This window comes from Syngnathus acus, chromosome 4, assembly GCF_901709675.1.
Source record: "Syngnathus acus chromosome 4, fSynAcu1.2, whole genome shotgun sequence".
In the NCBI taxonomy this organism is placed as follows: Eukaryota; Metazoa; Chordata; class Actinopteri; order Syngnathiformes; family Syngnathidae; genus Syngnathus; species Syngnathus acus.
In genome coordinates this window covers 3,354,708-3,380,199 of record NC_051090.1, presented here as the reverse complement: position 1 = coordinate 3,380,199, position 25,492 = coordinate 3,354,708, and the positions used below count along the sequence as shown (strand labels likewise).

Here is a 25,492-nt window from a genome sequence, read left to right as displayed (position 1 = left end):
GACTGTTTTTTCTAGTTTTGATATTTTACTCATTTATTATTTTGTGCTTATTAGTTGTGTCCATTCATCCATGCAGCCAGAGGAACATTTGCGACCCTGCTGTCTTACCTGCTGCCAAGGAACCGTCATGGACTTGAGGTCAGGCTCTCCATCCCCAAACTCATCATTTATTGATGCATTATTTTATTTCGATTCTTCTTTTACTTGCTCTAGGAAACTTCTCCCTGGCAAAACAGACGTGTGTGTACATGCGGCTCCTTAAAGTGCAAACTGCCCCACATCAGCAGTCATTAGTCCGGCAATGGTCCACTTTGAGGATCTAATCACTCACAAGCATGTACTGTGCGAAACGCGGTTGCTTTGATTATCGACCTTGCAGGTGGATGCTATTTAAACGCCTCATAAATAATGTCCCCCTCCCAAGCCGCCCACCACCCTTCTTGCGTTGGCATGGCGACAGCTTTTCCCGCCACAAGCTGGAGAATATGGAACAGCAGGGGGCGACTGATCACTATAAATAGGCAAAGGCAGGCATTGGACACAAATACACACACATTCATACACAACTGGAGCCTTCCCGGTTGCTATTAGCAACCGTTGCCCTGACCTTTTCTCCTTTTCTGCTGTAATGAGTCCAAAGGAAGCCTGACGACAACACGTGCGCGCACACCACATCATAGTCGAAGTATTTATCCATCCATCATTTTAATTTGACTTTCCACTACGGTCATCTGGAAGTCTAGTTGGATCCTTTGCGATGCAATATTGCACATTTTCTAACCAAAATAAGGCTTCGATCCTGGGTAAGGTTTCAATAAAGGGGTAGGGCTGCAAATTGGGGTATCGTTACGCGAGCAAATTCGCACTCACAATAATTAATCTTTCAGTTCCGCACTTGATATTGCACATTTGTTCATGTGGGCAGTACGGCTGATGAAATAAAAGGTAAGGCTCTCGCTGGGTAATTGACAGCTTCTCTCTGGAAGCAAGTTTCATGCGGATGTATGGCCTCATTAGCGCTTTTATTGCCGTTTACAAGTTTACAAGCAAGCTGCGGGAAAAATGGCTGAACCGTGCCGTGAACTTTTAAACTCACTGTGGATGTCGCTTGTTCTCTCTCTTTTTTCTTTTGTTGAGCTGATGACCGCTACGCATATTCCTCTTAATCATCAGCCTTCTTCAGTGGTTGCCAGGCAACGTGAGGGAAGGAAGCTGGGGATAGAGAATGAGTGGGTAGAGCTAGAACACAAATGGATCTGCTTGCCTTACAGGTCAAATTAATTTGATTTTTTTTTGTAAAGGCTGTGGCAAAAAATTTAATTACATATGTATTTTTTTTAATAAAAACATAAAATTAAAATAAAGGCAAAGGTAACACCTGTCAAAGTGAATTAAAAAAAAAAAGTCACTTCACTATTTTATTAAAATCCATAAAAAACTATTTTTCACCAGCAGACCACTCTAAACGCATTTCCCCATCACGCCTGCAAAAGGTCACAAGTGGTCTGCTGGGCTCAGTCGCCATGGGCACCGTCTCCTTAACGGGGACGGCGTAGAGTCCCCTGGAGGATCTGGCAGCTGTGAGCACCATGATGTCATGATAATACAAAAGAGCAGTACACTGATCTTTCTTTAAGATAGCTAGGAAAGTCAAAATAGACAACTGATGTGGTTGCACAAGTGCACACACCCTCTTACAGCAAGAAATGTGGCTGTGTTTAGAACTAGCCAGTTGCCTTCCAACTCCACCATCCGCCATTTCCTTTTGATGACGGCTAAATCGATTTCGAATAAACTATCTGCTTTGAATCATGGCATTTTTAACTAATGACTGAATAAATGGAATGATAGATACATGTTTGACATGATGTGGTATGCTTTGGATGGTGAGCTATTGAATGACAAATGGATGGAACGGTCATGATGTGATCTTCGTTGGAACTAATTCTTATGCTGTTTGTTAAAGTCAAGTCATAAAAATATGTGAAATTGCCCCCCCCCCCCAAAAAAATAGTTGAAAAAACTTGCTTAAGACAGAAGAGTGGGGGGGTTGATGGTGAGGGGGGGCTGCGCAACTAGGGGGGGGGGGGGGGTGAATTAACAGATTTAGTGTCATCTCTCAGTCTGGGAGTATCGACCACCTTAATCCCTCATCATCCCTCTCTTCCTCCTCCTCTCCTGTCTACCAGCACCCCCTGATTTTCCACCTCTCTTTATCCGTGTGTTTTTTTCCATACCTTCAGATTAAGATAATACTTCACGTTTGTTTGTATGTGTCAGCGTCTACGCTGTAAGCCTGGAGCAGACCCAGCAGCGTGACGCCGGGGACCGCTGGAGATTGTCAACATATTGATTTATTGGCACCGAGGACAACCCGTCAATTATTGCAAGTGACATCATAGCCCGTTTTACTTTTTTATTGATTGACCTGCAGGGGGTGCCACTTTGCGCTTATGAATCGATGGGACCGGGAGCTCGGCGAGCGAGAACTCATCGATCCGAGGCGGGCAAAGGCGCGAGGAGGGCGAGCTAATATCCTCGGCGGCTTATGTCTTCACTGCAGACGGTTTATGAAGACGGCGTTGCTATCTGTTAATCCGACACCCGTTTCAAGGGGGACAATCAGCGCTAATCCCATGACTAGCCTGATAATACCACTCACAATAAGACAATAAGAGTTGTGTGGACAACTCACAACGCATTCATAAACAATCAACAAGGCAGCATTGGCCCGGCTTGGAAAAAAAAATCGATTAAAACCAAAAACAATAAAGGGAATTGTTTCAGTATTGGACATTGGAATTTTGGATATAATAAAAACAATGATTGGTACAAAATATGTTGCCACTTACCTAAAATGAAGATTTTGCCATTTCTTCAAAAGAAGAGAAGCTACTGAGTTTGCAGTTTCTGAAAAAGAAAACACACTTTTAATATTGGACTTTACTAAAAAGAAGACAAACAATATTTGTTAAAAAAAACAAAAAAAAAACAGGTGATGCTAACTTAGCAATTTCTGAAAAAGAAAATAATTGTTTATGTTGGATTTAACTTAAAGGAAGACAAACCTTTTATGTATAAATAAATAAGATACTGAGGTTGAAATTTCCCAAAAGATAAACTACTCAGTTTGCAATTTCTGGGGGGAAAAAAAAAAACCTCATAACAAAGACAAACTTTAGAACATTCCTTCAAAGAAGATAAACTATTCATATCTCCTAAACAACAGAAAAGATTTTGAGTTCCTAGTATGTCCGAAAAAACAACAACTTTTTATGTCACTTTCTTGAGACAAAAAGACATATTTCGCAGTTTGCTAAAAATAAAACATACTGTATTTTCTTTTTTTTTTTAAATAAAAATGTAATGTTGAATGATTTGTGCGGCCGTTTTGTGCATGCGTGTGCGCACGTGTAGAGAGTGAAGGAGCCCGCTCGTGCAGGGCACGAGGGCGGGAGACGGCCCCTCGCGAGGTGAGACGTGTAAGCCTGACGCTTGCGCTGGCGTTAGCGCGGATTAGGTCATGTATCTCTGGGATCAGGCCGCGTTAGTGGAGACCCTGCGGCCCCCTGACGCCTTGCCGCTTCACCCCGAGCGTCACCGCCCCCGAGCACCGGCGCGGCGGCGCTCACCTCACATCCTGTCCGTCCCCCCGTACGTCAAAAAACAGCTTGAGATTTGCTTGGCTACTGTTTGATGACCCCACTTGAACTTTAGAGCCACTCGGGGGACAAAGGCTGAGAGGTGACTGGGTCAGATTGTCATTGACAGCAGGCGGCGGGGTAGCCATTCCGCAAATTTAAAGGGTCAATCTAAGGCGAGGATGAGCAATCTATGGCCCTGGGGCCACATTGGGCACGCTCTTGTATTTAAACGGGTTTAATCAGAAGTTCTGTAATGTTTGAAATGTGCTAATATGGATAGAAGCATCGGACAATAAATAAGCGGGGTATCGTCAACAAACATAAAATATCATACAATGTGTGCAGTAGCACAGAGCTGACACTAGATGGCAACAGCAAAGAGCTACAAATACAATGATAACAGATGATTTTATCTACGACTACTTCTCATTCTTCTTTGTATTTGTATATGCAGTCTGGATGGCGGTACTGCCTCTCACAGGTCAGCCTCGGTACTACAACATACATGTAGTTTGGGGGACTCGACATGGCTGGTGAAGATATTGCTATAAGCGCGGTAAGCACATACATATATTGTAAAATTTCAGATGTTACACATGTTTATTACTGAACAATGACATTTTGGGGCTTTGTTATACAAAACAAGTGGGAGTTGTGCCAATGAAAAAAGTTGACCCCTAGTTGACCCTTTTGATCCATCATTGGGTCATTTTCGACCCAACTGTTTTTAGAGTGTAAATTGATATGAAATGATTGGCTGACACGTTGCATGATTCTCGCGAGATAAATGTGTGTGCAGACGCCGGAGGGATGGCGGTGTGCCGTGGACTATGAGGTAAGTTCCTCTGTGTGCCTCCCACTCTTTTTGTCCCGAACCCTCGCTCACCACGCCGGAGGCCTTGTTGTTTTTGCCACTAAGCTTTCCTCCGGAAACACAAACGATTACAAGATAAAGAGGTTAAAAGACAGAACAAGAGGGAGAGGAGCAAAAAGAAGCGGGTGGAAATTGCAACTAATGGGAACTTTAAGCAGGCATGGATGAGTCTTTGAGAAACAGAAGTGCGGTCGCATTTTCATGACTCAGCGGTTTGTTTGTCGTTACAAATCAGATTTGTAAAGGGAAAAAAAATCATCATTAACTGCTTAACAAGACAACGGTAAAGCGCACACAGACTCCGGATTAACAAGTTTTAGCGGGCAGAAATGCTTGTTGTGCATTTCTCGACTTAGATGGCTTGTGAAGAAACAGAATTAATTGACAGATTTTGAGTCTAACAGACAGAGGCAGGACCATGGGGGCAGGGGTGGTGGGTGGGAGGGAGGTGTCTCAAACAAAGCGCTTCATGGACATTTGAGCAATCTTCCAGAAGACGCCTCACTCATATTTTGTCTACAATTACATTTCATTAGCTTGAAATATTTTATTTGACACTGGACAAAAAAATTATCAACATTTTAAATTAGTTATCACTTGTGAATTTATTACTAATTTAATGAGACTAATAAACTGCATTTGTCTTATTTCTAGATATGATTATATGAACTGTATAAGTATTTTACCAATTACATTACTAGCAACAACTCAGCTTTTTATTTTAGTTGTACTTTGTTAGCAGAGATACAGTTTACTTGCAGCGCACTTTTTGACTTGTCCATCCAACAATACACAACACGTAACAAAATCAATCCCCTCACAATATTTATGAACAAGTCTTGTATAAAAGCACTGCAGTCAAGTTAAGAAGTAAGCTAATGCTAACATTAGCGCTAGCGTTAGCGCTAACGATAGCGCTAGCGTTAACGCTAGCGTTAGCGAGAAGCTAATGATCGCATTTAACACATTGTGTTACCCAAGAATAAAACAGCACATACAAGGCAATTCATTTGAAACAACTACTCAAAATACATCCACAGGAAGTGAAAATATAGAGCACACAGTGCTAAAATCAGCAGAAAGACTGATGCTAATGCTATGAAAACGAGGGCATTATACACACACAATAATATGAAAATGAAATAGTTTAGTATTTTTGTGCCGTCTCAAGCTTACCTCTTTACTGTGTCCGTCATTTTTATAGATTGAAGGAACGGTCTTTCGGCAAGTGCTTCACACAGACTTTGCCCACAGATTTGGGAACTTCGTTCTGAAAAATGAAATTTAACCAGGAACTACTTTGAGGTTCTGATGCTGAGGAACGGTGTAATGAGTAATTAAGATGGCGGACCTAGTTTGGTTTGTCCCGCCTCAACGGATGTGACGTAATGGTTAGAAATACGTAATAGAAAATGAATAAAATTGAATGGAGTAAAAAATATTCCCCAATATATATATAAAATATATATATACTATATATATTATAAAAGTATCTCTGTCGCACCTGGAGGGATTGGATTAAACTTTTCTACAATCCTGGAGACCCCAAATGCACAATAAAATGTATATAAAAGCTAAAAAAGTGGATTTTGCATATGGGTATGTATATATATATATATATATATATATATATATATATATATATATATATATATATATATTAGTAATGTATATAAATTTTATTCATTTACTTTTGCATAATAATTTATTATTACTTGCAATTTATGTAATTATAAAATGTCCAACACAATTTAAAGCTATGTAAAATGAAATGTCAAATTACTTCATTTTAAAAATTGCATGATTAGCTATATTTTACTCTTTGTATTCAAAAGGTAATATGAACGTCTTATTTTTAGCAGTTGCATTTTATTCCATTTGGATCAATAATTGTTGTTTGAGCAATGACCGAAACACAAGATGAGGCAGAATGCAGTAGCCGCCAGTGTCCACACCGAGGCTATGCTGAGTCAATTTGCCAACGGTCCCAAATTTGCAGCCAAAACCAAATGTGAGCAACAAGTGTGTCAGGAGTGAGTGACACATCACAGGCATCACAAAATAATAAAACAGAACACTTAAAACGTGTGTGTGTATGTGTGTGTGTGCGTGTGTGTTGAGGTCTGACAGGTAGCCAGATAAACTTCAAAAACAGACAAAGGTTGACAAAGGCCGATACAGAGGAGAAAAACAGTGGAGGGATGGGACGGGGGGGGGGGATTGGTTCTGGTATGGAGAGGGGGCACATGCCAGTGAACCATGTGAGGGGACGCTGTGGCTGGGTGGAGGGTGCGAGGGGATGTGGGATTGTTGCAAACAGGGATTTGCATCAGCGGGGAAAGAAAGGAAGGGGGCAGCGACACTTTAGCCACTCGCACACACCGACCGACACACTCACACACACTCGGTGTCCGCCTGTCAGTCACGCAGTGGTGCGTCCATCCTTTTGTTGTGTGTGTGTGTGCGTGCATGTGTGTGTGTGTGTGTGCGTGCCGTCATGTCGACCCCGGCTCATCGTTCATCTCTATGACGGACGGTAAGTTCATCTCATAGTTTTTTTTTATTCATGTGTGCGTGTGTGATGATGGAGGCCTCCGTCGCCGCTGACGACCACCGCGGCTCATTGGAGACCGTCGGGGTCCCGACTAATGAGGTGTACCGCAGAGGTGCAAGTCAAAGGTGGATTTTTTTTTCCAAACTTTCATTTTGATGGCAATCAAAGGTCTGTAATTAGCGATCACGCTCGCTCCAACACACCCGAATGGCATTTTGTGAAAAACGTGATAGCCAATAAAAACAGTTCAGATCCATCATCGAATCCTTAAACCTGCTTTTGCCGTGTTGTCAGGTCATTTTGACCCGCTGTGTGTTATTTTCATCATCAAGATATGAAGGGGCCAGTTTGACCCACTGAACGTGACCCACTGCAAATGTGTGATTGTACTTCTTTGTAGTTATTTGAAATGGCGGCTCGGCAAGAGCGTGCTTGCGTTCCCGTCGAAAGTGTCCGCTGTGGATTAAGCATCCGACCTTAATTGGATTTGGCCTATGAGACTTGTGAATCTTTGTGTCAAAAATGATTAAGCCTGCTCAGTTATCACACTGCACAAGACATCTATGAGTGCGTCTAATCAATAGTCACTAAGACCTAAGATATCAAAGTTAATCAATTGAGTTTACATTTGTTTTGAGAACGCATTTTGATGGAAATTTGTTTGCGAGAAGTTTCCAATGGCTGACGCAAGGCTGCATTATTTTGGTTTTAGCAATTGATTGTTTTTGGAATTATCAAGGCACCATGTGTGGAAAAGATCTTTAACCCAGATTATGTTTGATGAGGAAGCTGTCAAACTGAGAAATTGGGCAAATCATGGATGGATGGTCGGGCTATTATTGTGTCAGTGGGCAACATTTGTCAACTTGTCATTTTTTGCCTTGACTTCTTCCAGGAGCAGAGAAGCACACGGCCAGAAGGAATCACGCTTGGAAAAAGAGGAAGATCCTCACCTGTCTTGCTTGCCGCTGTCGTCTATGAGTTACCCCGAGGTTCTCCAGTGGACTTTCCAGCATTCCTGATTGACAACAGACATCATGTCCTCACCCCCCCTCCCTATGAACTCCCTCCCCCCCAGCCCGCTGGCCATGGAGTACCTCAACGACTTTGACCTCCTCAAGTTCGAGGTCAAACCCGACACGCCGCCGCTGTCCGCTCAATGCGGGTACCCAAAAGCGGGCAGCTCGCCGTACGGCGCCCGCCCCCCGCCGGACTCCAGCCTGAGCTCCAGCCCTTACGACTCGCTGCCGCCCTCGCCCACCCTGAGCGACGGCCAGCCGCCGCCGTCGGGCTCGTCCTCGCTGTCCTCGTCGTCGTCCTCCATCTCCTTCCCGCTCTCCGGCTTCACGTCCGCCGTCGGTTCCGGCGGATCGCAAGGGAATGCGGACGCCAGCTCGGGTCACGCCGGCCATCCTCAAGGCGCCGGACCGGCCTCGCTGGAGGACCTGATCTGGTTTGCGGCCCTGCAGCAGCAGTTTGGCGGCGAGGTCCCGGGGCCCGCCACCCTGCTGGGCGCCCTGGGTGAGCGAGAGAGGGCGCCCGGCAACGGCTTCCTCGGCTGCGAGGACGCCGTGGAGGCTTTGCTGAACTCGGCCGCCGCGGCCGTCAGCTCCCAGGTACAGGTCTACGAGATCCTTGCACAGATAGTTGAATGGATGGTCGATTAATCGAATCTGTGTATCGGTTCAGTTTCCAGGTCTTTCTCAGAACTCCAGCAGCACCCTGTGCGACTCGGGCAGCGACAGCGGCGCCGACGCGTCCTGCTCCAAAAGCGGCGACCTCTGCCACCGGCCGCTCCTCTTCCTGTCCAACCCTTCGCTACCCAACGCCGCCACCTCGGCGGGGCCGGCTCCTTACCCGCAAGCCCTCAGCCCCCAAGGCCGCCTCGTCCCCCACCAGCATCACCACCATCAGCACCACCTTCATCACCAAATGCACGCCGGCCTTCACCATCATCATCACTCGCAAGTGGGTCAGGTGAGTCTAATGAAATATATGAAAAATAAAAAGTGATTACAATGAGAATTTTTGGGGGATATTTTCCCCGAGGGGTGCGCTCACTTTTGATGCCAGCATTACTGGCTTTTACAAAAATGTTGGATGTCTTGGTGGATGTTTCTGAGCTCTATGTGGAGCGTAGTTCCGTCTTACATTAATATCTGCTATTATTGTTGGCGTAATCCCGATAACTGTCAGGCACACTTAGGTCAGATTACGTAACAGATTATTGGACAGCCAACCCACAAACAAACATCCACCATGACACTACAGCATAAACACATCATTCATTATCTTCAACCCGGGTGGGAAAAATCAATTATTCTCATTTCTGTGCGTGGCAGTGCGACGGGAACGATCGTTTCTCCGACGAGCAGCTGGTGAGCCTGTCGGTGCGCGAGCTCAACCGCCATCTGCGTGGCGTCAGCAAGGACGAGGTGGTGCGCCTGAAGCAGAAGCGACGCACACTTAAAAACCGCGGCTACGCTCAATCGTGCCGCTACAAGCGCTTACAGCACCGCCACGCTCTGGAGTCGGAGAAACACGTGCTCACGCAACAGGTACGCCGATGCTGCCCGGGTTCGTTTGGCCATCCGGTATGGACCACGCTTTCTGAGAACCACCCTCAACAGTCACAACCATCATCATGTCTTTTTGCCCACTCAGCTGGAGCAGCTCCAGTGCGATCTGACTCGGGTGCTGAGGGAGCGTGACGCCTACAAGGCCCGCTACGAGAAGCTGCTCAGCGCCAGCCACGCCGAAGCCCCGACGGGCCGCGGCGACGGCGGCGGTGGCTCGCCTTCGCCCGATTTCTTCCTCTGAGGTGACCCATAGCCGCCACCACAACCACACAGAGGAAAAGACAAGAGCTGACGTGGAGCAAACATGGATGCTTGTGACTCTTCATTCGTTGGGTTTGCTGCTTGGACTCACTTTGACTACACTGTGAATGCTGGTTGCACTAGCTTCGGGGACAGCGGTGCAACTGTGGACGGGGACATGCTACACTATGTGGACAAAAGTCCTGGGACACACCTCACCAAATTTTCATGTAAAATTATTATTAACATTCTAAAACATTTTTTCCTAAAAGTACACCAAAGAAATCCATGGAATATTATTATTATTATTATTATTATTATTAATCTATAAGGAAAAACTGCATTAACGTAAAATGTCAAGTTACAACTAAAATAAATAAATAAATAAATAAAAGACCTTTCATTTATATACAGAAAAATTCTTTGGTCATGTTCAATTTCATTTTTCAAAATGTTGTAATATGTAGCCGTATTTAATTTGGAAATTGACTCCGTTTTCTTCAATGGTGATTTCCACTTTACGTCCCAATACTTTTGTCCATATATTGAATTTGATATGGATTTACCTTGCATTAACACTGCTGAGCATTTTAGTCTATGCAAATTTCACTCAGCCTGCATTAGAGGCTGAAAATGTCGTTATTTTTATATATGCTGTATCTCAAAATGGTTTACGAGGCTGCTTCTGAGATGCGAGTCGTGCAGTGGTGCTGCTGGCTAACCAAGTTTGAAGGAAGCGTCCGTGGCATGCAGTTAATATTTCACAGTTGCCTACCAAAGCGTTTCAGCTCTTTCTGTCAGATTGACGAATGTACCACGGGAATCTTCTTGCATGCGATTGTGCTCAAGCCGGAACAAGATGCACCTTTTTTTTTTTCCTCCATTATGCTCTTTTCCTTTTTTTGGTTTTGTACATATACAAAAGAGTTGCTGCTTGAAAGGTGTTATCGCATCAGACTGGGACTTCAGTCCCAAACTATCCTTGGCATCAAATTGACCACAGGCAAAAAAAGAAAAAAGAATTTACATTAGTTGTCCTCAAAATTTCCTGTCAGGTGCTCGGGTCTTAATAATAAGTCATGATGCAGCGAAACAATCTACTCATGGAGACATGAAATTCTTTGACAGGGTGGATGCATTAGAACTATTTATTTTGTTTGAGGGTAGAATAAATAAGGTGCTGTTTTATTTATTCACTTATTTATTCCGTATTTATTGATTGTTTCCTTTTGTGCTGATTCTAATCACTCATTTGATCTTATTAGTGTGTAATTGACTTTCCTACTCTTGGTTTTGCCCTGCGACAATTAGAAGGAAGACAAATGAGGACAAAATGTGAAGGGATCTCGCTCCAACTGTAGTGTAGTGTGGTTTCACGGCAAATAAACGCGACATACTTGACCATATACTCTGACTCGCTGCCATTTTATGAATTGAGACATTAAATCAGTTTTGAAATACAAAAACGACATTTGAAAGGAAAGCTCCGGCATGCGGCTAGCCACACCGTCATTTTTGTAGCTTTCCATTCAGCGCTCCGCACGCGTACCTCTCGGCCTATTCTTTCCATCCATCCCTCCATCCCTTTATCCACGGCCCTCTATGGGTGTGTGTGGGGAGGGAGGGGGGGTCAGTGACCCCGGCTGTGCGCTGTTTGGGATGACCTCATCTTCAACGCCGCCTCCCTTCTCTCTCTGTGTGTCTCTGGCTCTCTCTCTGGCCTGCAGGATTAGGCCTATAATAGCGTCCTGGCAGTCCACTGCCGGACTCTTTTGTGCCTTTGTGTGTGTGTGTGTGTGTGTGTGTGTGTGTGTGTGTGTGTGTGTGTGTGTGTGTGTGTGTGTGTGTGTGTGTGTGTGTGTGTGTGTGTGTGTGTGTGTGTGTGTGTGTGTGTAAGAGACTCACACGGCCACACGTTGCATTCTGACTACAGGGAGCACATAGCAAATTATGAGGTGCAGAGTGATCCATATTTTGATAACAATATTAATGGGTTGTTTCGTCAAGAGGATAAGTGATGATGAACAGAGAACTACACAAAAAAAAACACACAATTTTGCCTTTCATTAGCTTCTTGCTAACACACAATGCAAAACACCATAGACTGGCTAGGAGATAGCTTTGGTGTTTTAGAGCTGGAATAGCCTCAAAAGATGGGGAAAAAAACTCATCATGAAGATATTGTACTTTGCTGCTCTCTAGCGGTACGTTCTTGCATTGACACAGAAAGGTCAACTCCGAGAGAGCGAGAGAGAAAGAGAGAGAGCCAGAGAGAGCGCTCCAATCATCTTGTTGTAGTTGCAGAGAGCCGCGTGACAGGTGAGGACGGCTCAGGTACTCACTGAGTGGCTGCGTGAGTGGGTGAAGACGGGATTGAGGGTTGGGGGATGCTTCTGTTGGATGGTGTCTTTTCCCCAGTTTGTCCCCCACCCCACCGAGTCCTCATCCAGCGTCGTGTCTCAGCTTGCAGATGCCGACAGATGTGCCCCAAGACGGACTCAAGACCCAGGAGGAGCTCCTTAAGGTAAAGAGACGATCAGCAATCAGTTAATTAGTTGCTGCTTTTGTGTGTGTGTGTGTGTGTGTGTGTGTTTTATGGTTAGTTTGACAGAAATATGAATTGATGGCAAAAAACTGCTGTCTGACTGCCAAACACAGCCACTCCAAATCCTTTTTCTTCTCGATATGAAATATGTTTGTATTTTTAAATTTTTCTAAAATATACTTTCTTTTTACTAGGTTGCGACCTTTTTTTTTATCCTGACTCATTGGCAGGCAAAAACGTACGGTTTGAACGCCCACTCAAAGATGGTTCCCTGCCAAACTTCCAACATATCTTCCAGTGTGACCCCATGACCCTGACCGGCACGCCGACCGCCCGCCGAGGCAGCACGCCGCTGCCCATCAAGCATCAGCTCAGGCGGGAAGAGGCCGTGCACGACGACTGTGACTGGTCCTCGGAGGCGGACTGTGGAGCCGCCGCCGCCGTCGCCACGCCGCCCATCCGCTTCAGCCTGGCGCCGGACGACGTGGCACCAGCGGAGGAGGCGGAGAGCAGGCCCGACGGCCCCCTGAGGATAGCCCTCCTCGGACAGAACGGCGTGGGGAAGTCATCGCTGGCCTTCGCCCTAGCGGGGGACGTGGACAGGACGGCGTCGGTGGATTCAGACGGTTGTTTGTTTTGCTCATTCCATACTTAATTATCCAGGCTCACCCGTGCTCTTGTTGTCTTCAGGGGAGGGTCGCGTCAGCGCCGTCACCGTGGACGACGAGGAGAGCGACATCGTCATCTACGACAACTGGAGACACGTGAGACAAACATGCGTGGACATGCAAATGAATCCTTTGTTGCACTTCTCCTGGGATCCAAATAATGGCCACATTGTGACGACTCAGTGTGCTCATTATCCGTTTGTTTTGCGTGTTCCATTTCCCGGAGGCACGACTCAGGTGTGTGTGTATGTGTGTGTGTGGGGGGACTGCCAACAGATGTGAGAAAAAACTGCATGAAGGTGTCAAATTCCAGAGGGAGTGCTCTAAAAACAACATGAATCATTGGATGTTGTGTTTCTACTGTGACATTCATTTTTCGTGTGTTGTCAGGACCTGTCAGCGTTGCGCTGCGAAGTGTGCGTGCTGGTGTTCTCGGTGACCGACCGGCGCAGTTTCCATCGCACGGCGCAGCTCCGCCTGCTCCTGCGAGAGACCCAGCCGCAGACTCCCATCATCCTGGTGGGCAACAAAAGCGACCTGGTTCGCTCTCGAGAAGTCACCACTCAAGGTCAGACTAAAGTAGTGGTACCTCGGGAATTTTCGCCTCGCTGTTTTATAGGTCAGATCAAAACTTTGTTTGAAGTAAAAGTAGTGCATTAGAGACATCTTGTGGTGTCTTGGTGCTAAGGTGCTATGTGTACTGCCATCTATTGGTTGAGAGTGGAATTACAACCGCTATAACAGACCCAATTCAAAGTCTGCACACACAAAAAAAATCTGTAACCTCATGCGACCCCCCCCCTCCAGAGGCCATGTCCAGCGCCACCCTCTTCAACTGCCTCTATCTGGAGATATCGGCCTCTCTGGACCACCGCACCCCGGAGCTCTTGGAAAGTGTTGTACGGCTAGCGCGGGGCCAACCCCCGTGGCCCCCGGGCACCTGCCCGGAGGAAATGAGTGCCGGGGGCCAGTGGGAGAGCATCACTTCACGCGCCAAGCGCTTCCTGTCCAGCCTGGTTCCTCGTTACCAGCGCGAGCGAGGGGACGCCGGACGCTTCCTGCGGCAGAAGTCACGCTCTTGCCACGACCTGGGGGCCCTGTGACGAGGAATAACATTGAAAACTTGCTCACTTGAAAACTAGGGTACCCTATTCACAGTGAAACCACATGCAGTGGATATAATAAGTCTACACACCCCTTTCCAAATGCCAGGTTTTGTGGTGTAAAAATGGAGACAAATCATTTCCAAACTTTTTTCACCATTAATGTGATGTGTACAACTTCACTGGAAAAACAAATTCTTTAAGGCAGAAGCTAAAATAAGCTAGTGAGGTAATATGGCTGCATAATTAATTTACCTAAAGTTTTAAAATGCCTTAAAATTGACACCTGAAGCGTAATGTTATATTTATCCACTCATATTTTGTACAAAACGGACAGACACAATACTTGTGTATAAATAAGCTGCTGTAGTGATACTTCAATGTGAATAAAAGGCTTTTTTATAGTCAAACAATAGTCTGCCTCGTTCATCTCAGTGACAACGAGGAGGAAGCAGCAGTGCTCCTGTTGACCGAATATTCCGAAATCATTAGCGAGGAGGGATACCACGCTGATGATTCATTTCGTCTCATTGTGGTCTCCATGGCAACGACGGTCAAGCAGGGGAATCCACTGATTAGTAAGGAAAGAGATAAAATGAGGATGGAGGAATATATACGCGGAAGCATTGTTGCCACGTTACGGTCGTCAAGGAGACGTGGGCCCCATCATAACGCAATGATGACGTCATGGCACGCTTACCTCCTCTGCTGCTGCGATGCTTTTGGAATTTCACCCAGCAGCTTCTTTCTCCTCCTCTTGATCTTGGCGCTCGCTCTCTCATCCGCTATCCTCCCACGTCTTCAGCCCACACGTGCACCGTTTTTTGGAACATCACAGGTCGTTTTACCCATTGTTTGTTGCCAACAAAGGATTGCGGAGCTGTGATATATTGGAATACTCAGAAATATTTATATTTAGTAAAAGTGGCAGGAGGTTCTGAGTCATTCCCTTGGCTGAAAACTGCTGGAAAGACAAAAGAATCAGATTCATTGTAGGTAAAGCGGACAACGAGCTCCGCCTTGTGGTTGAGGTAGTGTCCTGCAACTAGATGAGACGCATAATCATCCAAATATATAGAGAAAAGTAGAAATTAATTAAAAACTTGGAAGTATTTTTTTTTTTTTTTTTTAAAGGACGCAAATAATAAATATAGAAAAATAAATAAAATAGAAAAACACAAATTCATAAACTGAAATAAAAAATGAATTAAAAAAACATCACAGCTTATCTCTAAGTTTGGTTGTATAAGATCAGAGACATTGCGTTAGAAATTGTTTTTAATGGAACGAATGACGCACAAATTCATGTTAAAGATTTTCTTGCCAAGACGAGCTGAATCAGCCAACTAGAGGAGGAGGATGATTATGATGATGTCAACATCAATGGGACATTGGCTCAGAGGCTGCAGGCCTGGAGCTTCTTGTCGGCCACCTTGAGAGCCACCCAAGTGTTGAGCATGGAGGCCCTCAGCTTGCTCCACACCAGGTGATTGGTCAGACCAAAGATCTGAGCTGCAAATTGAGCAGCCGCATCAGGGGAGAGGATGGTGGAACAGCCCAGACCTGTAGCAAACGAGAGTAAGATGCTTTTCAATTAATGATCTCAATTGAAAAAGAAAAAAAAAAAAGCATCACTCACCGCTGGGCATTCGGAGGGAGGACCACACGTCCTGGGAGCCCCAGTCGGGCGTGATCGGTGGGCAGTTGATGACGGGATAAGCCGTGTTACCCGACATCACGGGGCCGAGCCCGTTGCTCCTGCCGGCCACCGCCACAAACACAGTGGGAACGCCGTCTCCTGGTAAACAACAAAAAAAAGAAATAATCTGCTTTCTTGTTTTATAATGATTAATTAGATTCATATCAAAAATAGATCTAAACTACTTGGTTACGTCCCACTGGTAGAAGGACAATACCAACCTTCGTATTCCGCTTTGATACGCAGAGTCTCGTCCGGGCCTTTGTGCGCAGAGGTGACGCGCAGCACGCAAGGAATTCCATAAGAGTCGCAGGCCTTCTTGATCTTCTCGCAGTGGGCCATGTCCGAAGTGGAGCCCATCAGGACCACCACCCTGCTGGTGGCTTGGGACTCCAGCAGAAGCTAGACAGGGGCAGCAAAAAGCACAGTTGGTCATCCAAAGCAATGGCACTCCCCCACCCACCAAAATTGATCAAAGATCAAATTCTTCTGATAAGCGAGGATAAAAAGGTTTTGTTGCACCTTGACCCTTTCGGAGACCCACTCAAAGTTTCTCTTCACCATTTGCATGGCCTCTGGGGTCACCTCTTTGAGGTCTCTGTAAACCTAGAGAGAGGAGCAAAGTCCTTGACTCGCTCAAGTCAATGAGTTCTTCAGTGAAGACGGGGGGGAAAAAAAAAAAAAAAAGACTAACCTGCTTATCTTTCTGCTGGCTTCTGTCTCCAGCGGGCCACAGCCTCCACGAGTCGTTGTCGATCACATCGGCCAGAACAATCTCCTGAGTCTTCACGTTCACGCCAAACTCGATCTGGGGGGGCAAAGAGCCTTTACAACTCTATACAGCCAGCAGGGGGCAGCAAATCAGTCAAAATCACTCACTCATCAGGATTATAATAGTTTGGGGTTTTTCATCACTTTTCTGTTCAGAATGCACGCACACACGCACCTTCATGTCCACCAGCGTGCAGTTCTGCGTGGCCCAGGCCTTCTCGAGGATCTCAAAGATGGCCACGGTGCTGCGGTTCATGATGTCCACCTCGCAGCGGCCGATGGCGAGCCCGGCCGGGCAGAACTTGGCCTCCAGCACCTGCTCCTCCGACCACTGTGGGTCGTTGTTGGCGTCGTCCTGGAGAAGCCACGTAACAGTTTAGGAACATCGCAAAGACTGTCCACATATCACAGCTGCATATTACGAAGCATGGACTGACTTTGAAGAACATCTCCATCTTCAGCGGGGAGAAGCGGTAACCCTCTTTCACACCCGGGTTCCTCTTCAGGAACGAACCGGTAGCCACCCTGCGACACACCCACTCGATGGGAATCATCTCGCAGTGGGCCGCCACGAAGGCCGTGTCCGAGTGCTTCCTCACAAAGGCCGTCTTGATGCCTGCAAGAATCGTACAAATTGGGGCGTGGATAAAAAAAACGAGTGTCAAGTAATGAAAATGACATTGTGTACGTTCTGCTTGATTATAAGTCACACGGTGCTCATGTGCAAAATTTGATGGTCTCGTGAGTGGCAAATGGGTTACAGTTAGACAATTAATTTAAGCAGAGGGCCGAGTCACGCAAGAGTCCGTAATGCCGCGGCACATGACAATGTTAAAGTGGGCTTTGAACACTGCAAAATGTTAATAGAGCTCATTATGGTCATTTACAATACAGCAGTTAGGTTGCCAGAAAAATTGTGATGAAGAAAAAAAAAAAGATTTTTAGAAATGTTATATGGGGGGAAAAAACATTTCAGGTTACCACTTGTATGGATTAAATGCTAAAAAAAATACAAATGAATTACAATTAAATGTTTCTTGTTTCCTCTATTACTGCATTGACGTTTCAGCACTGGCTGGTTAAGTAGTGTACAATGTTAAACTCATGTTGATGATAGATTACTAATTTAGCGTTTTTTTTCTGACTTAGTCATAGCAGTAAAGTGTTGCACGCATGAGGTTTCAGTGTCTTTTGTCACCGGCTTCCTGCAGCAGTTCAAACACGCAGCTTGTGGTTTTATTGGCGATGGCTGCTTTGCCCTCCATTTGGTCTTTCCTCACAGCATTCCCGGCGGTGATCTGGTCCTTGGACTGCACGAGAACTAGTCCAGGCTGATCCACGATCTCGAAGATCTGCTTGGTTTTGCCCTCGTTCAGTTTCTGGCCGATGCTCAGTTCTTAAAAAATGAGAAGCTATTTTAAAAGTGTGACGTTTTAAATGTTGCGTCATCGGAAATATTGTACCCTACCTTGTGCTGAGGTCATGTTTATCTTCAACGCGCCGTATAACTGCACGAAAAATGAAACAAACACCAAAAACTGTGAGCCACGCTAAAAGTTGTCAACTGAGGAGAGTCTGAAGCGTGCAGGCAGAAGACGGAAGACGGTTTCTTACGTGGTCTGAAAGCCAATCGCTGCTCTCCCTGAACTATTTGGACCAATCACAAGAGCGGATTGCCGTCACGTGAAAGGGGAGACGCCCCTGATTTAACATTGACACATTTAGTATTAGATGTTGGAACCTTCTTTTTACCGACTCAGTGAAAGAAAACGAACAAACAGCTCAACATAATCGATTCACTCGATCGAGGTGATTTGTTGTCAATTTTAACTCACAGCACGTCGACATGCTTGGTTACATTCCTCGGAGATTAATTAATGGCGCCCGAATTACAAAACTGCAATTTGTGTTTTTTTTTAAGACCATGCTTGATCCCGGCGATAAATTATCATGCTGAATTGATTTCGTACCTTTTTTTTTGTGGTTTTGATCGATCGTATGTTTTTCGTGTAGTTAACACGCTCCTGTTGTAGCACGTGTTCTGGAAACAAGAGCTTCTTTGTCTTGCGCATGCGCAGATCACCCTCAAGGCCACTTAGGACCACCAGCTGCAGCAACAACACCGGGCTAGCGAGCGATCAGGCAGCGGCCAGATGGAGTTCGAGGAGTCCGGTATCGGGGAGGAGTGCGGGGTATTCGGCTGTGTGGCTGCCGGTGAGTGGCCCACGCAACTGGAGGTGGCTCAGGTGCTCACCCTGGGACTTGTGGCGTTGCAACACAGGTAACCCGCTACACTTTCAAATTACTCGAGGCACATGTGTTTTTTATGCTTTGAAAATGATCCAAACGGTCCAAATGGAGACCTTTCGCTGTTATTTGTTCAACCGTTCCTACACGTGGGGTTTAATACTGACAACGAGTTCCGCTCGAGCGTGCAAGTGTGAAGTTTTTTTTTTCCCGAGATGCGTTCAAGACCTGCGCCAGTCGTCGTAAAACAGCGATGTCCAAACTGATTTGACATTATGACCATTAAAATCAGAAGCCCAAAAATGTGAGTGAGCGTACTGCTCAGACCTGTCAAGAATGTTCAGTACGTTCTTTACTCAAATAGTTGGCATTCAAGAAGAATTCTGTAGGAGTTTAAGTAAGTCAGTAATGTTTCCAGACTACAATCAAAGTAACGCAAGGGGGGGAAAATGAAGTTGGAGTTCCAAATTTGTCCTCACTTGTTCAACCTAACATCAAATTTTTATTAATTAAATATTCAGATTAATTCACCCCACCTCAATATACAAATGAACCCAATGAAATGTCACCTCACGTGGTTGTAATTTGCTTCAAACCGTATTTCCCCGAGCACTGGTCTGATGGGACCTCCCACAGATGATGTGAATGTGGAATTATTCTCATAATTACCTGCGCCTCTGGAGGTGCATCTTGATAGGCCATCGAGCAGACTGAAAGGACTTCAAATATCGGAACGCGAGTCTGCTCTTCTTTAATGTTCACACTGTCCTCGGTTTTTTTCACCGCTGTCAGGAGAGCATCTGTAGAGAGAGAATAATTTTTTTTTTTTAAGAATGCAAAAGATTTGTTTCTGTGGTTGCCTCATGAGCCTGGCCTTTTGTCCACGGTGACAAACGTACTACTATCCGTACTAATTTAATTAAAGAGGCCAGTCATGGGACTCGGTCGGGCTGCGCAAAGGCTTGTGGCTGTCATGTGAAGTCATGACGCAATCGGCGAACACTCTTCAAACCTTCATCGTCCGCCTTCCTCTTCCTCCCTCGGCCAGTCGACAAAGAGTCGGCGTGCGTCAGGCTGCTCTCACAACATCCTGCAAACGATACATAGTGTCTTTATTAGAGATGGGTTTTCTTTGAGAACGTTTCAAGGTTAAAGAAATAAAGGTGTACCTAATGAAATGCTCTGTGGGTGCCACTGGTCCAAGTGATGACTACTTCTCGTTCTCATCCCTTGTTCCTCCCGCGGCATCGGTGCGAGTCGCGTGGGCGAAACCGACTCTGAGCGACAGATTGGTTCCTCCGCCTCACTCGTTGTATGAGCGTCGTCCCGCGGCATCGCGGTTCGGCGGAAGTCCGCCTGCGAGCCCCTGGCCTTGCGGTTCATAATGGCGTCCACCTCGCCGTAATACCTCATGAGGCGTTTGGGGTCTGCGTCGTCCGTCTTGCCCTTTTGGAGCGAGCGGTACAGGTACTTGAGGTTCTTGTACTTGGTGTGGCATTGCTTCCAGTCGCGTTCGATGCCCTGCTGCATCAACCGGTTGGAGATCTGGGTGAAAACGTCCCGCTTCCTGGTGGAGCTCTCCAGCTGGCGCCGAACCCGCTCGTCGGACCACACTTGAATTAGCGCTCGCACCTCCTGCTCGCTCCAGTTTCGCCCCGTGTCCGACACGGTCACCACTTGGAGCTGGTCGGCGGTGGACGGATCCACGGCTGTCGAAATGAAACCGGGAGGGAGTCAACATCGGCGGCATCGTCGGCATGAAATATTTGAACTTTGACCTGTCGCTCTCCATTTGGAATCCATGTCGGCGTCCAGGTCGTAATGGTCGCTGTTGTCACCTGCCGGCGCAGAAAACAACATCTGGGTTTTCCCGGATTCCGAATCGAAAGAACACGGCGTACGTACCGTTGTCAATCTCGATGACGACTTCGCTTTCTCCAGCGGCCGTCGTGTTCTCCCCGTGACCCAACCTCCTCTGCATCCCCAGAGAGCCCTCCTCCAAGTCGTGGTCCAGCAGAATGGCCTCCACCTCGTGGAAGAACTTCATGTACTTCCCCGGGTTGCTGGTGGCGCCGCCGCGGGCCGCGTGCGTGCTCTTGGCCATCTTGTAGTCGTACTTGAGGTTCTTATATTTGGTGCGGCACTGTTTCCAGTTGCGCACCACGCCGAAAGTGCGCTTCATCTGGCTGGATATCTCCTGGAAGATGTACTTGTTGTGCAACGTGCTCTTGAGGCTCTCCCGGACGCGCCGGTCGGCCCAGACGCACAGCAGCGCTCGCACTTCCTCATCCGTCCAATGGCGGCCTTCATCTATCCCGACTGAGCCCTGGTGAACCTGGACCCCTGGTTTTCAAAAAATGTACAGATGTTGACAATATAGCTGGTACTTCAGCAATAGAAGTACCCACCAAAAATATATTTAAAAAAAATGCAGAATTAGCTCGCTGGCGGGTAGCGCCTCTTGTTGCGACACCACGACGACCCGGTGGAATGTATTTTGGAAACCTAAGGTTGTTCTGGGATAAGAAAGATGATGCAGACGTTGTGCTATTTGATTGACAGCTGAGTGGGGTGTGTGTTGTGCATGTTTTGGCAGACACGGCCACGATCTTTTGATTGATTTGAAGCCTCATTTCTATTTTCATCAAATTTACAAAAAAAAATCACTTAAAAATGTATTTACTGTCAATTTAATGACAAACTGAATGGTTTTTTTTTATCTCATATTTAAAACATTGATACAAGTAGCAGTAGTATTCAAATAATACAATATGATGCTTTGTAGAAGAAATACTTGAAATGGATTTGAAGCAGAATAATTGAGGTGGCTCCAGTTTGTCACGTGACCCCTTTTGGACATAATGAACCCCCACGTGCCTCCCAACTGCCCACAGTCCCCTCTAAATGTTTACCTTCAGGAGCTGAGGAGGGGTAGATGCCTCTCTGCTGTTCCCCCACTTCCTCCATTGTTGTGTCCGTCTGAGGCCTCTTGTTGCTTTCAAGGCCCAGGCCGTCCTCCCAGCCACGTTCGACGCTGAGCCTCCTCAGACGCTCCGCCACCAGCTCAAATGTGACTCTGCTCTGAGCCTGGTGCTGAGCCGCCGCCTCGTCCCTCCCCCACGCCAGAGCCAGTTCGCGCCCCCCCACCCCTCCCCCGCACTGTCTGCTCAGAGCTGACGTGGAAACGCTTTCCCCACCCCCCCTCGACCCATCTGGCTCTGCTGCTCAGTTCCCTAGGCAACCAGGCGGTTAAGCCTGAAAGCAACGCCCCCGCGCAGGAAAGCGGCCTCACCACTGGCTTAAGCTATGTGTCGAGGGGGAGGGCCCTGAGTGTAATCTGAGAAGCAGCTTGGTAAATAGACTGCAACTGCAGCGAGGCAACAAAATCCCTTGAAGATGTCACCGCCCCTGAAAAAAAACAAAAACCTTAAGATTTCCCTTGCCGCTCTGTGAAACCTGTCTGGTTTGCCTGCAGGCTTGACAGATCATCTGCCCTTGGATTGGCTGGTGCATGTTTAATCCTGCAAAAAATCAGGGGCATGATGACTGGAATACAGTCTTCACTACTGTTGTTTTTCCTCCATTGACCTTTGTGATTGTTCCTCCACAGAGGTCAGGAAAGCGCCGGGGTCGTCACAAGCGATGGCGCCAGTCCACCGACGTACACGACCCTGAAGGTGAACCCGGATCCCCTCACAAATGACATCTCCGCTTCTTGACCACATGCGATTTCTTTTTTTCATCAGGGCATGGGCTTGGTGAGCACGGCTTTCCCCTCCGAGGCTCTCGTCAAGCTGCGTTACGGCAACCTGGGCATCTGTCACACGCGTTACTCCACCACCGGCATGTCGGAGCTGCAGAACTGCCAGCCCTTTGTGGTGGACACGCTGCACGGGCAGATAGCGGTGGCGCACAACGGAGAGCTGGTCAACGCGCTCGCCCTGCGTAAAAAGGTCAGCCGTCCGCCATTTCGATCGGTGCCTTCGTTTCAGCGTACTGAATCGATTGTGCTCGCGTGCAGGTGATGCGTCACGGCGTGGGTTTGTCCACCAGCTCGGACAGCGAGCTCATCACCCAGCTGCTGGCTTTAACTCCGCCTCAGGAGGAGGTGGACGCACCCGACTGGGTGGCCAGGTTTGTGTCCTTGTACGACCATTTTGCCGCTCATGCTGCCAGCCATCAAATTGTCTTCCGATGAGTTTCTAGGATTAAAAACCTCATGACGGCGACGCCCACGTCGTACTCGTTGTTGGTGATGTTCAAAGACGTCATTTACGCCGTGCGGGACCCCTATGGGAACCGACCCCTCTGCATCGGACGCGTGGTGCCCGTCTCCAAATTACACAACTCAGGTAGTCAAGCAGGAGGAGAAGGTGTTTTTTGTTTTTTTTTTAAAGCTTCCGATGATTATCTTCACGGGCCTGTTCAGGTGGCGGCGAGGCAGACACGGAGGGCTGGGTCGTGTCCTCGGAGTCCTGCAGCTTCCAGTCCATCGGCGCCAAGTAGGTCCATACCGACTTGAACTTGGCACGTATCCCATCTTCTGACCGCTCTCTCTCTTGCCACTCAGGTACTACAAAGAGGTTCTCCCGGGAGAGATAGTCCAGATATCCCGACACGGAGTCAAGACTTTGAGCGTGGTGCCTCGTCGCGAGGGGGACCTGCCGGCTTTCTGCATATTCGAATATGTTTACTTTGCCAGACCTGACTCCATTTTTGAAGGTTAGTGTGTACACTGCGCTTGCCTTTTGTACCTTTTTTGCTTTACTGTGGAGTCTCCAATTATCATTCCACATCCTCCAAAATGTATGTCAACCGTTTGTGCAACAGGACAGATGGTGTATACTGTAAGACAGCGCTGCGGCAGACAGCTGGCCATTGAGGCCCCGACGGACGCGGACGTGGTCAGCACCGTACCAGAGTCTGCGACCCCCGCCGCACTGGGTTACGCCCAGCAGGTCCGCCAGAATCCAAACATGCGGAACATGTCCCCCTCGGTTCTCAACTAGAATGTTCCCACAGTCCGGCCTGCCCTACATCGAAGTTCTGTGCAAGAACCGCTACGTCGGGAGAACCTTCATCCAGCCCAACACCCGCCTGAGGCAGTTGGGCGTGGCCAAGAAATTTGGCGCCCTGACGGACAACTTTGCGGGCAAGCGGGTTGTGCTGGTCGACGACTCCATCGTCAGGGGCAACACCATCTCGCCCATCATTAAACTACTGAAGGAGGCGGGCGCCACACAGGTTTGACACAATCCAACCTGCCATTTATTCCATTAAATCAAGGTTCCACTGTATATATTATTACTAACAAGTTAGTTGTGAAACTGTATTATACTGCCCCCTGATGGCCAAAGCACACACTACTCTAACTTCTATTTTCCTTCGGTTTGCCTCGTGATCTCTCACAAGTCACTAATTTGCCTCTGCACAGTGGTTAGGAATCATTAATCCAAAGCACATTTTATTCCTGGAAATTTTAGCTGGAATTACCAATTTGACCATGTGGATTGAGCCGCACCTTTCTGACAGGTCCACATCAGAGTGGCTTCGCCTCCTATCAAGTTCCCCTGTTACATGGGAATCAACATTCCCACAAAAGAGGAACTTATCGCCAACAGGCCAGAGTTCCAGGACATCGCCGGATACATCGGTAAGCGGACGTGCCGAGTCAGCGTTTGACTTACGTTAACTTTTGCCGTGTTGCATTCAGGCGCCGACAGCGTGCAGTACTTGACCGTAGAAGGGCTCGTGACGGCCGTCCAGAAGGGAATCACCTCCCTGCAAGGGGACAAAATGATCGACTCAACATACAAGTCCGGCAGCAGAGTGGGGCACTGCACCGCATGTCTGACTGGAAAGTACCCAGTCGAGCTGGAATGGTAGACTGCCAAGTCAGTTTAAATGTTACACTCAATCTTGAGATGAAAACTTTGTCCTTCTTACTACACTCGAGTGCCTCTACTGCTTCTGTTCTGGTTGTTGTTTATCTGAGTTATGTAAATATACCATTAGAATGTGCCCAATTTTATTCAACCATATTTGTTAGGTCATAAAAAAAAAAAAGCAGAAACAAGCAACCAAAGATTTTCCTTTAAGGTCATTTGAGTTTTGTACTAAAATGAGGCAATGTGTAAAATGTCCCTGTGGTCCTGATTACAATGCGTTAATATTCTGTTTTCCCACACATCAAATAAACTGACCGAATTCACCCATTTGTTTTAGTCCTGTTTTTTTTAAACTAACTTTAACAGTAGCAGAATTCTGACTTTAAAATGGGAATTCTCACTTTAAAGTCAGAATTCTGAGAGAAAAAAGTCAGAATACTGTCACGTTTTTTTTCTTCACTGGCCCTAATCCTCTTCGGTAATTCACAAATGATAAAACATATTTTTCACGTAAAGTGCAAATTGAAGCTACGCTAACTGAACACCTTTACAACGGCAACATTTTAGACGGCAACGTCTTCTGTTTTATAATAATATATATAATATAGTAAGTCAGCATTTAAACATTTAAAGCAATTCTCGGTAGTCTGAATGTTCTAGAAAGAATGCTTACCAAGTAA

The 25,492-nt window shown here is 46.8% G+C and overlaps 4 protein-coding genes and 1 long non-coding RNA gene across 9 annotated transcripts; 4 read left to right on the top strand and 1 right to left on the bottom strand.

The window, feature by feature from the left end:
- Window positions 1-52: 52 nt before the first annotated feature.
- Window positions 53-4,194, top strand: LOC119121838. The gene is made up of 3 exons (XR_005097767.1): window positions 53-138; window positions 214-240; window positions 4,099-4,194. It is a non-coding gene; the product is annotated as an uncharacterized LOC119121838 (long non-coding RNA).
- A 2,542-nt stretch (window positions 4,195-6,736) lies between these two features.
- On the top strand, window positions 6,737-10,258 carry nrl (neural retina leucine zipper). Of its 2 annotated transcripts, none has more exons than XM_037250392.1 (5): window positions 6,737-7,054; window positions 7,968-8,688; window positions 8,762-9,040; window positions 9,415-9,630; window positions 9,737-10,258. In XM_037250392.1, exons 2-5 carry the CDS (start codon window positions 8,110-8,112, stop codon window positions 9,890-9,892), a joined length of 1,230 nt encoding a protein of 409 aa, XP_037106287.1. In that variant the 5' UTR covers window positions 6,737-7,054; window positions 7,968-8,109; the 3' UTR covers window positions 9,893-10,258. The 2 variants fall into 2 exon arrangements, with proteins under 2 accessions (XP_037106287.1, XP_037106286.1); XM_037250391.1 differs by having other exon boundaries at window positions 6,759-7,054; window positions 8,762-9,049.
- Window positions 10,259-12,124: 1,866 nt separating this feature from the next.
- LOC119122216 (GTP-binding protein REM 2-like) lies at window positions 12,125-14,611 on the top strand. Of its 2 annotated transcripts, none has more exons than XM_037250471.1 (6): window positions 12,125-12,210; window positions 12,355-12,415; window positions 12,735-13,062; window positions 13,127-13,200; window positions 13,495-13,672; window positions 13,912-14,611. In XM_037250471.1, exons 2-6 carry the CDS (start codon window positions 12,362-12,364, stop codon window positions 14,205-14,207), a joined length of 930 nt encoding a protein of 309 aa, XP_037106366.1. In that variant the 5' UTR covers window positions 12,125-12,210; window positions 12,355-12,361; the 3' UTR covers window positions 14,208-14,611. The 2 variants fall into 2 exon arrangements, with proteins under 2 accessions (XP_037106366.1, XP_037106365.1); XM_037250470.1 differs by having other exon boundaries at window positions 12,723-13,062.
- An 860-nt stretch (window positions 14,612-15,471) lies between these two features.
- Window positions 15,472-22,026, bottom strand: paics (phosphoribosylaminoimidazole carboxylase, phosphoribosylaminoimidazole succinocarboxamide synthetase). Of its 3 annotated transcripts, none has more exons than XM_037250465.1 (15): window positions 21,836-22,026; window positions 20,830-21,260; window positions 20,703-20,762; window positions 20,094-20,633; window positions 19,937-20,014; window positions 19,594-19,724; window positions 18,146-18,185; window positions 17,876-18,073; window positions 17,115-17,293; window positions 16,853-17,032; window positions 16,601-16,714; window positions 16,429-16,512; window positions 16,128-16,308; window positions 15,847-16,005; window positions 15,472-15,770 (listed from the first exon to the last, which is right to left on the bottom strand). In XM_037250465.1, exons 1-15 carry the CDS (start codon window positions 21,889-21,891, stop codon window positions 15,604-15,606), a joined length of 2,598 nt encoding a protein of 865 aa, XP_037106360.1. In that variant the 5' UTR covers window positions 21,892-22,026; the 3' UTR covers window positions 15,472-15,603. The 3 variants fall into 3 exon arrangements, with proteins under 3 accessions (XP_037106360.1, XP_037106359.1, XP_037106361.1); XM_037250464.1 differs by having other exon boundaries at window positions 20,830-21,267; window positions 21,837-22,026; XM_037250466.1 differs by lacking the exons at window positions 19,594-19,724; window positions 19,937-20,014; window positions 20,094-20,633; ... (1 more) ...; window positions 20,830-21,260; window positions 21,836-22,026 and adding an exon at window positions 18,648-18,783.
- Window positions 18,808-25,135, top strand: ppat (phosphoribosyl pyrophosphate amidotransferase). Its single transcript, XM_037250468.1, has 11 exons — window positions 18,808-18,958; window positions 22,535-22,601; window positions 22,671-22,877; window positions 22,946-23,058; window positions 23,131-23,276; window positions 23,354-23,426; window positions 23,495-23,646; window positions 23,755-23,882; window positions 23,947-24,168; window positions 24,457-24,577; window positions 24,638-25,135. The coding sequence occupies exons 1-11, from the start codon at window positions 18,831-18,833 to the stop codon at window positions 24,808-24,810; spliced, it is 1,530 nt and encodes a 509-aa protein (XP_037106363.1). The 5' UTR covers window positions 18,808-18,830; the 3' UTR covers window positions 24,811-25,135.
- Window positions 25,136-25,492: the final 357 nt, after the last annotated feature.